Consider the following 13,550-nt stretch of genomic DNA (forward strand, 5'->3'; position numbering starts at 1 on the left):
ATTTCGCAAATTCCATGGTCGTTATGACCGTCTAGTTCGTCAATACAACCTATCATTGGGTCAAATGCTGTCTGACGTGTTTCATACCGATTGATAAGCCGTTCTTGGCACACTGATTTTGACTGCGGATAACCGTTTACCTGATCAGGATATCGGGCTCACGGCGGGTGTGACCGGTCAACAGGGGATGCTTACTCCTCCTAGACACCCGATCGCACCTCTGGTATATCCAGGGATCCGTGTTTACCCAACTATCTATTTTGTATTACTTATAGGAGTTATGAGATTGATCACTGTTCGTTATCTTCACCTTGAATCTGCTGATAAAACATTATTCAGTGACCGTATTCTTTTTCTTGCCTTATCGTTTCCATCCCCCTTTTACACTCCATTGAACCTAAATGTGCCATTCGTTTTCAATTTTATAGCCGTTTTAAACCCCATATCCTCCAATAGCAGAGCCCTTCTCACTTGAACTGCAGGTGAACACGATTTCAATGGTTCCTTGACTTGCATTATAAGATACACTTGCCAAAAGATGTAATTTCATTTTAGATTTTAATTTGGAAACAAACAAAGATAACTATTACAATACATTTGACTTTAACCATGTAGCATTTAAATGAATTGGGTACTGAATATACTAAATAACAATGAAATTTTGTTTAAGAAGGTTTGACAAAATAAACAAGATCTCGATTTCTGAACTATTGACGAACTTTTAACTACATAATATACATGTATTAATTGCCAATTGTGAACAATAAATAAGAAATATTTACATGATGTATGGGTTTTTGTTTTCATAAATATCATCATATAACACTAACACACAAAAATTTCCCATAACAAAAAATATGAGTAGACCAAGAAATAGTTTTAAATTATTTACAAAAGTTCAATTTGATTGCTTTTTACTGCATTTACATTGTACATGTATGTAAAAGGATTATCATACAAACATATCAAGCTGGTCTGAGAAATGTAAGAGGATGACTAAAGTTAATTCCATGGAGCTTTTAACACTGGAAAGAGTTCCGATATCATTTTGGGAGCCAGTTCAGAAAGTAGAACCACACATTGCCAATCAACCCATATTAATGGCTTCCTGTAAATTGAGTATGGACTGAACCACATCATTTTCCTCTTCTGCAGATATAGTTGTCGTCACTTCTGTTGCATTCTGTGGATCACCTTCTGTTGACATTTCTGTCACTTGAGCCACGACTGTACCATCTTCGGTGACGTGAGTAACAACCTCTCCCTCCATGCCTTCCTGCTGTTCCACCACCTCAGCTACAGAGTCCTGGGATACGTTGATCACCACAAATTCCACCATCTGCTGGTCTCCACCCTCACCACTCATGGCATAGCTGATGGTCTGGACCTGGTTGTTGCCATCCTCAATCGACCCTATGTATTGTACTGTCTCTGTACTGTCTACGTTCTCTTCCACTATTGTTTCCGTAATGATCTCCTCTGTTTGCAGTTTTGAGTCGTCTGAATTCTGATGAAGCATAGCTCTCGGACTCGCAAATTTACTTGAATCGTGATGCAATTTGTAGTGACGATTAAGGTGATATTGAGTGTAGAACGACATATTACACTCCTCACACTTATATTTCTTGAGTCCCAAATGCTGTGCTTTGTGCCTGTCATAATGCTGTTTTCGAGCCATGACCTTGTCGCAAATCTCACATTTAAATATTTCAAGGCCGCATGATTTGATTTGTTCTTCGGTCATGTGGACTTCAATCATGTGAATCTTTAACCCATCAGGTGTTCTATAAGCTGTGTCACAAAACTTGCATGGATAATCTACGGTTTCTTTATGTACATTGGCATGTTTCAACAAAATTGTCTTTGTTTTGAACTGTTGACCACAAATATCGCATATGTATAATGGTCTATTTGTCTCATGACTCGGAAGATGCATTTCCAAGGCATGCATATGTAGGAAACCCTTTCTGCAAATATCGCAGTAATATGGGTAATTCCCTGTATGCGAATGAACATGCTCTCTTAATTTAATCAATTTTTGAAATTTCTTTCCACAGGTGTCACATTGGTAACCATAATGTTCTGGCCTGTGGGCATCCAAATCTCTGAGTGAAGGAAATTTCTTCCTGCAGACCCCACACGTTAAGGAATCAGTTTCCTCATGGACAGTTTTAATATGCAATCTCAGTTCTTCTTTAGTTGGAAACAGCTTGGCACAGACTCTGCAGACACTTTCTGTTTGCTTGTGAACACATACACGATGCCTGTGTAGGTATCTGGTACTTGTGAAAAGCTTTCCACAAATGTCGCAGGAAAAGTGTTTGGATTTGTCATGAGCATCTCGTTTGTGATTTCTCAGCCTATATCCTTCTGGAAAGACTTTTCCACATTCATCACACTTGAACTCCATAATGTTATGAAGCTCTTTATGTGTAATGAGTTGGTCCTCACTTTTGAACTTAAAGAGACAGTAATTGCAGGTGAAAGGTTTTTCTTCTGTATCCTCCGATTCTTTAGACATTGGATTTTCTTCTGTGCACTCCTTCTTGTGATTTTTGTATTGTATTGCTGTATTAAACTTTCTTGTGCATGTGTCACAATCAAAGACTCCTAACATCTTATGTTTTCCCCTCATGTGATTCTTCATCTCCCATTCCGAGACAAACTCCCTATTACATTCTGGACATCGGTAATAGTCAGTCTTTCCTTCATTCAGTAATCTATGTTGTTCGATATGCCTCATAAATGATCTTTTCCATTTAATCAAGATGTTGCATTGCTTGCACCGGTAATCTCCCTTTTCCTCACTCATATCTGCTGCTTCATTCACATCCTGAGCTGTTATTTTGTAGCCAGTTTCATTTTCTTTCTTCCCACCACGTTTTCGTCCTCGTTTTCCTTTAACTTTCTTGACAGGCTCAATGTGTTCAACCTTCATTTCACTTTCAGCAATTTCTTCCTCATCTTCATCTTTTACTTCTTCATTGTTTTCATCCTCTTCTTTTCCATCTACATCTTTTTCTCCCTGTTCCTTGGCCATTTGTTCATCATCCTTCTTCTCATCTCGATGTTTTACTGGCTCGTCATCATTTTGTGTAGCTGGCTTTGGATTTTTTGGCGGTCTTCCTCTTCCCCTTTTGGGAGTGATTACTTCACAAGCAGGCTCTTCTACTATTTTAGCTTTTTTACTGGCAGGCACTAATGATTTCTCTATTTCATCCCGATTTTTGGGCTTTCTACCTCTGGGTGACTTAGTTACTGAGGGTGATTCCTCTGCCTTCCTTTTTCTTGTCATCATGAATCCTGTAGTATCTTCAGTTGACTGTGTGGAGTCTTCAGGTATTGGTTGGTCCTCTACTGGCTCCTTTTTTACTTTTACAATATATTCTTCATACTTTTTGCTCATTTTGATCTGACGTCTTGAACGTGTTCGTGGGGTTTCTATTTCTTCTTTCTTTGCCTTCATGATATTAAAATCAGGATCACCATCATCTTCTTCTTCGCCTTGTTCTGCGATATTTTCTTCTTCCATTTCCTCATTTTCTTTCGCCTCTTTGTTTTTATTCTCTATATTATCTGATGTCATTATCAAAGATTCCATTGCTTCTATATCCTCCAAGTTTTTCTCCATCTCTTCTTCATCCATTGTGCTGTCTAATGCATCATCTAGGTCATCGCTGACTTGGCTTAATTTGCTATCTTCTTGACTATTTTCTTCTACACCATCGGATGTTTGCTCTTGTGTGTTCTTCCCGTCATCTGAGGTATTTGGGACTTGTGACACGTCCATTCCCTCCTCCATACTCATTTGATGACTTTCCTTCACTACCTTCTCTGACAATTGATTGGATTCTTCCACAGGTTTCTGTACTTGGTCTTTCTCTCCAGAACCTTCACCAGAGAACTGGGATTCAGATTGACTTTCTGTGATACTCTGTATGGCTTGTGCAAGAGTATCAACAGTCGATTTAGTCCCTTCTCTCTGCAACTGTAAATTCTGTGCCAAAGTATCCTCTGCTGAAGCTTGAAGTACTGCTATTTGCTGTTCTCCATTTCCATCCACCAGCTCTATCACTATTTGTCCTCCTTCTGTTGCCATTTCCTCCGATTCTTTTGTTGTTGGACCTTTTTCTTGCATAACAACAGTTGTTGAGACATCTTCTTCATCCTTCTGTTCCTTTTTCTTTCCTTTGCAGATACTTAAATGTGTCAACATTGACCTTTTCCAAGAACAGGGTGTACCACAATTTCCACAGATTAACAAACATTTCCTATTATTTCTAAGGGACTTTACAAACTCCACGTCTGAGGTAACAATTTTTTCAATCTTGCTGCTACTGTCACCAACTGAGCTCAACTGATCCCCAAAAGGAACATTTTCTGCAATTGGTTTATTCATGATAACCTTCTCCATATCCTCCAACAAGGTGGTACTTCTGTCCCGGCCATCAAAAATATCTGTCTTTCTTGGTCTTCCAACAGCACGCTTCTTAAACAGTTGAGATAATAAAGATTTCTTCATGCTGTGTTCAAAATCAGGGTCCTCTCTCATCTCATTGTCAATGGTGAAAGAATTGGAATCTTCTTGATCTGACTCAGTTGACTGCGAAATCTGGGGAATTTTATCTAAATCCATATCTCCAGTGTACGATGCAGCCTTGTTGGGAGATACTGCTACAGCCTGGTGTTCAGATTCATCCAGTGGATAGTTCGCTGAAGGGGAAAAAGTATAAATGTTATCATAACTTTTCCACTAAAGAAAACTATTATAGAAAATTATTCTACACATATCATATTCATAATGCTTACTATTTAAGATTCCAACTTTTTTTTTTTTTGAAGGTCAAGTTACTTAATATGATAATCAATTACATTTGATATTTACTTCCTTTTCTTCTTGTGATAAACATAATTAACATAAAAGCAACATCAAATTTATCAACTTTCATGATTGGCAAAGGTTATACGGCGAATATAAATGTTGCAGCAAATGATATTAAAATTTTCCATCATCTTTGACCTACTATTGATAAAGTGATAAAAGTTTTCTATAATGTCCATTCTCTTGGTGAGAAAATCCTTCCCAGGTTCTGATCCAAGGTAAAAACAGCTTCTCTGTTTCAGATTGATTGACATAAACAATGACTCCTCCCCAAGACTGGCTAACTCCACACACTGAAAACATCCCAATTTTCAGTGAATCATACAATGTAGCTATACATGTACATGGATTTACTGCCTGTATACTTTTTTAATAAATAGACATCTGATGTTTGTTGCCACCAAACAATCAGGCTTCAAACATTGACTTCACTTAAACACCACATGTGGAATAACTTGTATGTTATATGTTTAGTATAGATCGAAAGAAAAAAGGGTTCAAGTACAAAAATAAATTCAACACACAGAAAACACAATTCCTTTATCTCTAATCTGAAGTAAGTTTATTATTTGGTACTTACAACTTCCTCTACAGTCTGTTTTAGGGCATCTACCCTGCTTGTGTCTATTTTGACTGCCATGTTTGCTTTTTCTACCTAAAATTATCACAATATATATAATTTTCCAAGACATAATTCACATGTATACATTTTCAATATCTCGTTTTGATACCATGCTAGTTTGATGAAAATTATCAATAGTATATGATATATCGATGTTTCCTAAATACATGTATGCGTGTCTAAAACCTTACTTTTAAAAGATTATTAGATAGCATTTATAAATCAGCATGAAACAATCACAACCCACACAAATTGAAAGTGATTGAATTAAATCGTTTGCAGAGAAATGTTCACATGGCTCTGTAAATATGGGTTTTTAAAAAAAACCAACAACAACCCATATTTACAAGCCAGTAGAGCTGGGGTTTTTTTAAACAAAAAATACTGGTAAATCAAGAACTACTATATCTTGAATTTAAGAGGCAAATAGGTCAGAATTCAAGATAAGCTATAATACAATTAATAAACACACTGGGTTATTTCTCCAAGTTAATTGATCCATAAAACAAATCCAATAACCCTTCCTTTTTTACTTGCACAATTCCTGTTTTACCATCATCAAATTTTACAGACTTTCACAATTTTGACCACTAGAAATGCTTACATCACCTAGTGGTGTTCATATAACAAAATTGCAAATCTCCAGTTTTATACATTCAATGTACTAAACAAGAGGCCCATGGGCCACATCGCTCACCCAAGCAGCAGTTCCTAGCAATAAACAAACTTGAGCTTTTATTATACAAGCAGCTTATTTCAGAAAAAAAAATTCAAAGGTAATGACTAAAAATTTATTAATCAAACTTAATTATTAAACTTGACTACAAATTCATTAATTATCATATGCCCTTGCTGAGCTCAAAATCAGCAAGAAATACTCACAAAATGTGAGTACATTTGAAAAATTCCGCATAAAAATAGTGGACACTCGAAAATCTTAGCGAGTGGTGATTTACAAACCATGATCATATCCATTTTATAAGGTGATGAACAATTCTCTTTTGTCAAACTTAATTGCACTCAGAATCATACAAACGTTTACATGAATGACCGATTTCAACAACCGTTTCTATCTGTATTTTTCTTTTACATTTTTAAGAAACTCAGAGTCAAATATATGGTTCAAAGGTGCGACATGGCAATATGGTGAAAAATATAGACATGTGCTGTTCACTTATATGGGTGATTAAAATGAATTCCAAGTATGAGGTTTTTGTTATTCATCAATCTAAAAAACAATTGGAGTCTATGTTTTACAAATTCTTCCAGTAGCCATTTTTATCAGAATTGAAAGCAGAGTCGTTTCTTATTATTTACAGATCATCGGCAAACAACAACTATATTCCTTCACAACAATTACTAATCACTGCAGCACGTCCTACCTACGTTAATTTGTTGTCATATTGAGGTCAGGTTGTAGTGATGACACAGGAGTGCAGTGCTGACCGCGTAGACGATAATCAAAATATTTCATGGGACTCATGCTGCTTATAAACCATGAGTTTGAGATTCGCTTTAAAAAATCCCTAGTGACAACCCTGATGTGGCATGAAATTGGATAACTTTGGATCTAGACTTGTCCAAACAATGTTGATCCATTAGGCTCAGTAATCATGGGGGGAAAAGAGCACTGCTTCATTTTTATTTTAGCCTGTAGGTTTGCATTTTAGCCTGTGGATTTTATACACACAGACTAAAATTAGCCTGTGGTAGAAAAAGTTTAATTTCGACCCCTGCCATGTAGACAGGTATGCCTTTCATATCAACAAATTTCATCTACGGATGCTTTGTGCCAAGTTTGGTTCCCTATGCATTCACATGTAAAACTTCAATCCCCTATCGTGGCCCCACCTTAACCCAAGGGGTCATGATTTTTACGAACTTTAATCTCCACTTTGTCAAGAAGTTTTCATGTAAATCTCAGTTTTTCTTGCTGTGGTTCCTCGGAAGATGATTTTTAATTGATCCCATCCTATTTTTGTGATTATCTCCCCTTTGAAAGGGGCATGACCCTTCATTTGAACAAACTTGAATCCCTTTCACATCAGGATGATTTGTATCAAATTTGATAAAAATTGGCCCAGTGGTTCTGGAGAGGAAGATTTTTCTATATATCAGTATGTAAAACTTTAACTCCCTTATGTGGCCCCTCCTAGCTGCAATAATGTAGCCCTCTCTGATTTTTGGGGGGGGGGGGGGATAAAAAAAATCGGATAGGGCTACATTATTGCAGCTAGGCCCCATCCTACCCTTGGGGACCATGATCTGAAAAAAATTGAATCCACTCTAAATCAGGAAGCTTACACTTAAATCTCCACTCCCATGGCCAGGTGGCTCTTGAGAAGATTTTTTTTCCTATATATTCGCATGTAAAAATTTTTATCCCCTATTATAGCCCCAACATACCCCAGAGAGTCATGATTTTAACAAACTTGAATCTCCACTTTGTCAGGAAGCTTTACGTCCAGTGGTTCTTGAGAGAATTTTTAAATTACCCCACCCTATTTTTGAATTGTTGTGATAAGATTGATTATCTCCCCTTTGAAGAGGGCATGACCTTTCATATGAAACAAGAGGCACATGGGCCACATCAGTCACCTGAGTCAACTTGGCACATATTTAAAGATTTTCCATATATATTTGTATGCAAAACTTTAATCCCCTATTGTGGTCTCATCCTTCCCCAAGGGAGCATGATTTTAACAAACTCAAATCTGTACTATGTCAGGAAGTCTTCATTTAAATTTGTACATTCCTGGTCCAGTGGTTCTTGAGAAGAAGATTTTTAAAGATTTTCCTTATATATTTGTATGTAAAAATTTGATCCCCTACTGAGACCCCAACCAATCCCTCGGAGCCATGATTTTAACAAACTTAAATCTTCACTATGTCAGGAAGCTTTCATGTAAATTTGTACTTTCCTGGCCAAGTGGTTCTTTAAAAAAAGATTTTTAAAGATTTCCCCTATATATTTGTATGTAAAACTTTGATACCCTATTGTGGCTCCATCCTACCTCCAGGAGTTATGATTTTAACAAATTTAAATCTTCACTATGTCAGGAAGCTTTATATCTTATAAATTTGTACATTCTAGGACCAGTGGTTCTTGAAAATTAAGATGATCTTTAAATATTTTCCCTATATATTTGTTTGTAAAACTTTGATCCCTTGTTGTGGCCCCATCCTACCACCGGGGTCATGATTTTGACAAACTTGAATCTGCACTATGTCAGGAAGCTCTCATGTAAATTTGTACTTTCCTGGCCCAGTGTGGCTCTTGAGAAGATTTTTATTATATATTCTTATGTAAAACTTTGATCCCCTATTGTGTCCCCATCCTACCCCCGAGGGTCATGATTTTTGCACTATGCCAAGCTTTCATGTAAATTTCAGCTCTTCTGGTCCAGTGGTTCTTGAGAAAAATTTTTAATGACCCCACCCTATTTTTGTGATTATCTCCCCTTTGAAAACGGCATGACCCTTCATTTGAACAAACTTAAAAGCCCTTCACCCAAGGAAGCTTTCTGCCAAGTTTGGTTGAAATTGGCCCAGTGGTTCTGGAGAAGAATTCGAAAATGTAAAATGTTTACAGACGGACAGACATACGATCAACAGACGACAGGGTTTTATCCAGCATTTTACTACCCATTTCATATTTGAGGGGATTTTTTGAGAATGCAGTCATGACCTTCCAGGGGATGGTGGTGGGGGACATCCATGGGATATAAATTGATTGATTACTCATTTTAATCTATATTGTAAGTCTGACAATTATAGAATATGACTTAGAATATATTAAAAAGATTTTCTTGAAAATTCACATACAATTTTGTAAAGTTTCTACAAATGAAGGGGATTTTTTATCTGTGGACGGGGAAATATCCATTTGTTGCCAAAGGGGAATGGTACCTTTTACCGATAGATAAAACAACCTAGATAAATCCCTGCATGAGCACCAGAAAAGCTCACTTGAGCTTTCTGCTTAGGTGAGCTAAAAACTTGAATCCCCCTCACAAAAGGATGTTTTGTGCGAAGTTTGGTTGAAATTGGCCCAGTGGTTCTGGAGAAAACGATGAAAATGTCAACCGACAACACCAACAAATATTGATCAGAAAAGTTCACAAGTCTTGAGCTCAGATGAGCTAAAAATGAAATAATGTAAACCAAATATCCCCAAATTTGCCCATAACAATTGACCTTGACCTTCAAAATACTTAAAGAGTAAGTGACTGGGACTTCCGAATCACTTTGACCAATCCATGGTGTTCTATATATGGATGTTTGAGATATTGAAGTTCAACTGTATCTCTGGTACCTCGTACATTCTGGAGCTCAGATTTTGTACTAATTACTGGCAAAGATGAAAACACTTTACGTTTAATTCAAAATTCTATGTGTCCATTGCGATACGTATTTATTAAAATCATGCGTCCTGAGCAAATCTAATGCGTAATTTATGCAGGATGTATGCCAAAATACTGACCATTTTGGCCCCACCCTGATACCAAAACTTCTACCCCTGGGATTATAAAATTTACAAATTTGGTAAAGAGCTACTTGCTCATTCTAAATATCCATTTAGTTTCAATTTAGTATCAATCAGGCGTGTAGCCAGAAAGAAAATGAAGTGTACGCAAACTATGGCAAGGGATCTGTCACCTTGAGACCCCCAGTTAGTCCAGGTGGGAACCCAGGGGCAGAGCCCCCAGAAGGTCCTGGGTTTTACTAATGACATCACTGTTTTTTAGCACAGAAACAGGATTTCTTGTCAATTTCCAAACCCAAAAGAATTCACACAAAATCATTTTCTAAAGTGTTTCATAATGCCAATTCACTGATGTACATGTACTGTCTTTGTTTTATACTGTACATATATGATGTCCATTAAAGTGATATTCGACATGATGTTAATCTGATTAAAATCAAATCTTTTATCCACTCCAGTAATGTTACATGTATGTCGTTACACAAATCGGTCGACATACATGTAATATTACCATAGCAGATTAAATCAAATTGAGTTAATGATTTGAAATTAGTAAAAGGACCTTCAATTTGATTGAATGGATATTATGTTGCGGATAAAATTATAAACCAGGAATATGAATAATATGAAATGCAGTAATTTTTTAGGCATTTTAACGGCAAAGATCTCTCTGTCTCTTTTTCAAATGTGTACGCAGTTACATACTTGCGTATAGGCAGCTACGCGCCTGTCAATAGCATTAAAGATGTTTTTTAAAAAATGTTTTACACAAAAAATACTATATACCAAGTTTAAGTTTGGCCCCACCCTGGAGTCAGAACCTCTACCATGGGGATCATAAAATTTACAATTTTGGTAGAGGCCTTCCTGCTTAACAGCACCTTGCATTAGTTTTTCTTTCATATGTGCACTTGTAGAGAAGATTTTGGAAAATTGGTCAATTTTTTCCCTACCTCTAGGGCCCCAGGGGTGCAAAAGACCCGAAATTTACAATTTAAGTCACCCTTGTTTCAAAGATGCTTCATATCAAATCTTTTGGTATAAAAATTTTTGACCTTGACCTACTTTAAGAAAGCCTATTACCTAGAAAATATGTCCTAAACTATTTGAGATTGGGCATTCATATTTATATATACATATATATAAAACAGATTAGCAACTTCCTCAAGTCTCATATTATCTTGTTGTCCCATTTTTCGGTAAGAATCCACACACCGATTTAAAAATTAAGTTTACCGACTTAATTAAGGATGAAAGATAACTTTCCAAGTCCTATCACTAAAACATTCAAGATACAATCTTTTCAGAAGATGTTTCACTTCAAAGTAAATATAAAGTGAAGTTTCAAACACGACACATGATCCAAACTCAGAAAAATCAATGAGACTTCAGGAAATGTTAATTTAGAATTTGCCTACTATATTTGTTGATCATCAAATCATTTCAAAACTTGTTACGTTCGATTCCAATTTATGATAGGGGTGAAATAAGCCCTTTAAATCAGCATCAATTTATCTAACCAATAGGGAATTGAAGATTTATAGGTGGGACTGTCACATATTCTATGTGGTAAACTGCTCATCTCCATTATATGTCTCTAATGATCAGTATATAGATTCCTTAAGGCAAGAAATTTTATTTGATGCCATGAATTTGTTTGACCACATGACTTTTAAGTTTGACCAAAATTTTTACCGAAACTCAACCTTCACGCCTATGACTTTTGAATGGCGCACGATACATTGATTGATTGTATCTTGCTTAATATCTCACTCGAGAATTTTTCACTCATATGGAAATGTCACCAAGACCGGTGAAGGGCTTTAAATTCAGGCCTATGCTCGGCGCTTACGGCAATTGAGCAGTGAGGGTTCTTTAGCGTGCCACACCTACTGCGACACGGGTCATCCGTTTTTAAGGTCATCTCCGAGGACCCGTGACATTCACACCTGATGCCGAGCATTTGGCAATGGAACTGTCACTACCTGTTATAATGACTTAGGTCCGTCGCGGCCAGGATTCGAATTCCGGCCTTCCATATGTGAGGCGAACGCTCTAACCTCTCGGCCATGTATTCCTTCGTCGCAAATCACAGGTTCGATTCATTCCATTCCACATTTCGTAGTTTGTGGCAATGGCATTCCTTGTGACAAGACCTTTCTTTTGATACACAAGTTTTACCTTGTAACCTTGACTTTTGACCTACTTTTAAGAAAGAGTTAACCTAGGCAATATTCTCTTTAAAGATTAAGACATATTTTGCATTTAAGATTCCTTATGGCAAGACCTTACATTTCATACATAGACGCTTGTTTCATAAACTTGGCAAGCTACACTATACAATTATATAGTATAGCTGGCCAAGTTTCCGAAACAGGCGCCTGTGATTTCATACCATTATTTTTTATTATGTGATATTGAATCATGGTCGTCATTAATTTCTGTGGAAACAAGGGGGTTATTTATATTCGGTCTTTCCTATCCTCGAGGGGGAGGTTGTCATGACCCGGTCGGCTAGGTTGGGGCCATAAAGCAATATTGGGGCAAAATAATTTATGGGAATAAAAATAGGAAAACATACAATAGGCCTAGTTGAACAACAGCAGTGACATATGTGAACGATGTATCCTATAGCCCTCTTGTTTTATGTTTGTTTTCGTTTCAACTTCCCGCCTTCATAACCATTGCTGCAGTGACGTCACAACACGAATACTCAAATTGTTCTTATAAAAAAGAAACACAAGTGACATGTTATATCATAATACACATATTTTGTGTCTTTTATTTATCTACGATCCCTATAACATCGATCTAAACCATTCAAACACTTGAAAATCTCGATTTTCGAAATCATGTTCCTTTTCAGCAAATATGGCGGTTTGTGGTGAAAACCCACGCTAGGCCGAGCCCGATCATTCTTTCTGTATAAATCAAAGCCTAAAGGTTTAGATGTCTCGATATTGGCATAGTGACAATTTTAGGATCATCTGAAACAATAAAACCATACAACAGTGTTACAAATACTTACAAAAAACGATCATTCATCATAAAATATTTGTCTCCTTGAAAGAGGTGTTGGGCTCGAAATTCCACTTCCGCTTTTTACGCAAATAAAATTCAAAGCACAACAGGAAGTTTCCGGCATGTTGCTGCAGAAAACAAGTGGTGGATCCAAGCCTTGGGACAATTTCGTACTTCTTAAAATAAAAAATAAAATAAAGTGAAATTTTCTGTGTTTTATATTTTAAAATATTTCTTCACTTAGGGCAGTTTTGTTTATTTAAGAGTTTATTGCTATTTCCGTGTTTGAACAATAAACATAATCTCATTTAAATGGACAAGGACACGATATGAGCTGAAAATTTTCAAAATGTAAGGCAAAACTTTAAGGAGAGTTTCACAATACTTCTGTATAGTTTGAACTATGTAATGATCATCGTGTACTGTACATAGATTTAAATTCTAAAACTGTACAACTTGGGATTAGAGGGTCATAATGATTAAGCTTTTATTTAGATTTTTTTTTTTTTTAAATATATATAATAATTATATATAAATGA

The 13,550-nt window shown here is 36.4% G+C and overlaps 1 protein-coding gene across 1 annotated transcript; it reads right to left on the bottom strand.

The window, feature by feature from the left end:
* Positions 1-544: 544 nt before the first annotated feature.
* LOC125681015 (protein suppressor of hairy wing-like) lies at positions 545-13,182 on the bottom strand. Its single transcript, XM_048920897.2, has 4 exons — positions 13,019-13,182; positions 5,463-5,537; positions 5,025-5,175; positions 545-4,713 (listed from the first exon to the last, which is right to left on the bottom strand). The coding sequence occupies exons 2-4, from the start codon at positions 5,520-5,522 to the stop codon at positions 1,088-1,090; spliced, it is 3,837 nt and encodes a 1,278-aa protein (XP_048776854.1). The 5' UTR covers positions 5,523-5,537; positions 13,019-13,182; the 3' UTR covers positions 545-1,087.
* Between the last annotated feature and the right edge of the window lie 368 nt (positions 13,183-13,550).

This window comes from Ostrea edulis, chromosome 2 (assembly GCF_947568905.1).
Source record: "Ostrea edulis chromosome 2, xbOstEdul1.1, whole genome shotgun sequence".
Taxonomy (NCBI): domain Eukaryota; kingdom Metazoa; phylum Mollusca; class Bivalvia; order Ostreida; family Ostreidae; genus Ostrea; species Ostrea edulis.

Excerpts from the sequence above, each read along its gene's own strand:
- LOC125681015 (XM_048920897.2), bottom strand. The coding sequence starts at position 5,522 with ATGGCAGTCAAAATAGACACAAGCAGGGTAGATGCCCTAAAACAGACT. Across the intron at positions 5,176-5,462 it reads AACAGACTGTAGAGGAAGTT|TGTGTGGAGTTAGCCAGTCT; the intron begins GTAAGTACCAAA and ends GGATGTTTTCAG. Across the intron at positions 4,714-5,024 it reads CTTTTATCACTTTATCAATA|CGAACTATCCACTGGATGAA; the intron begins GTAGGTCAAAGA and ends TTTCCCCTTCAG.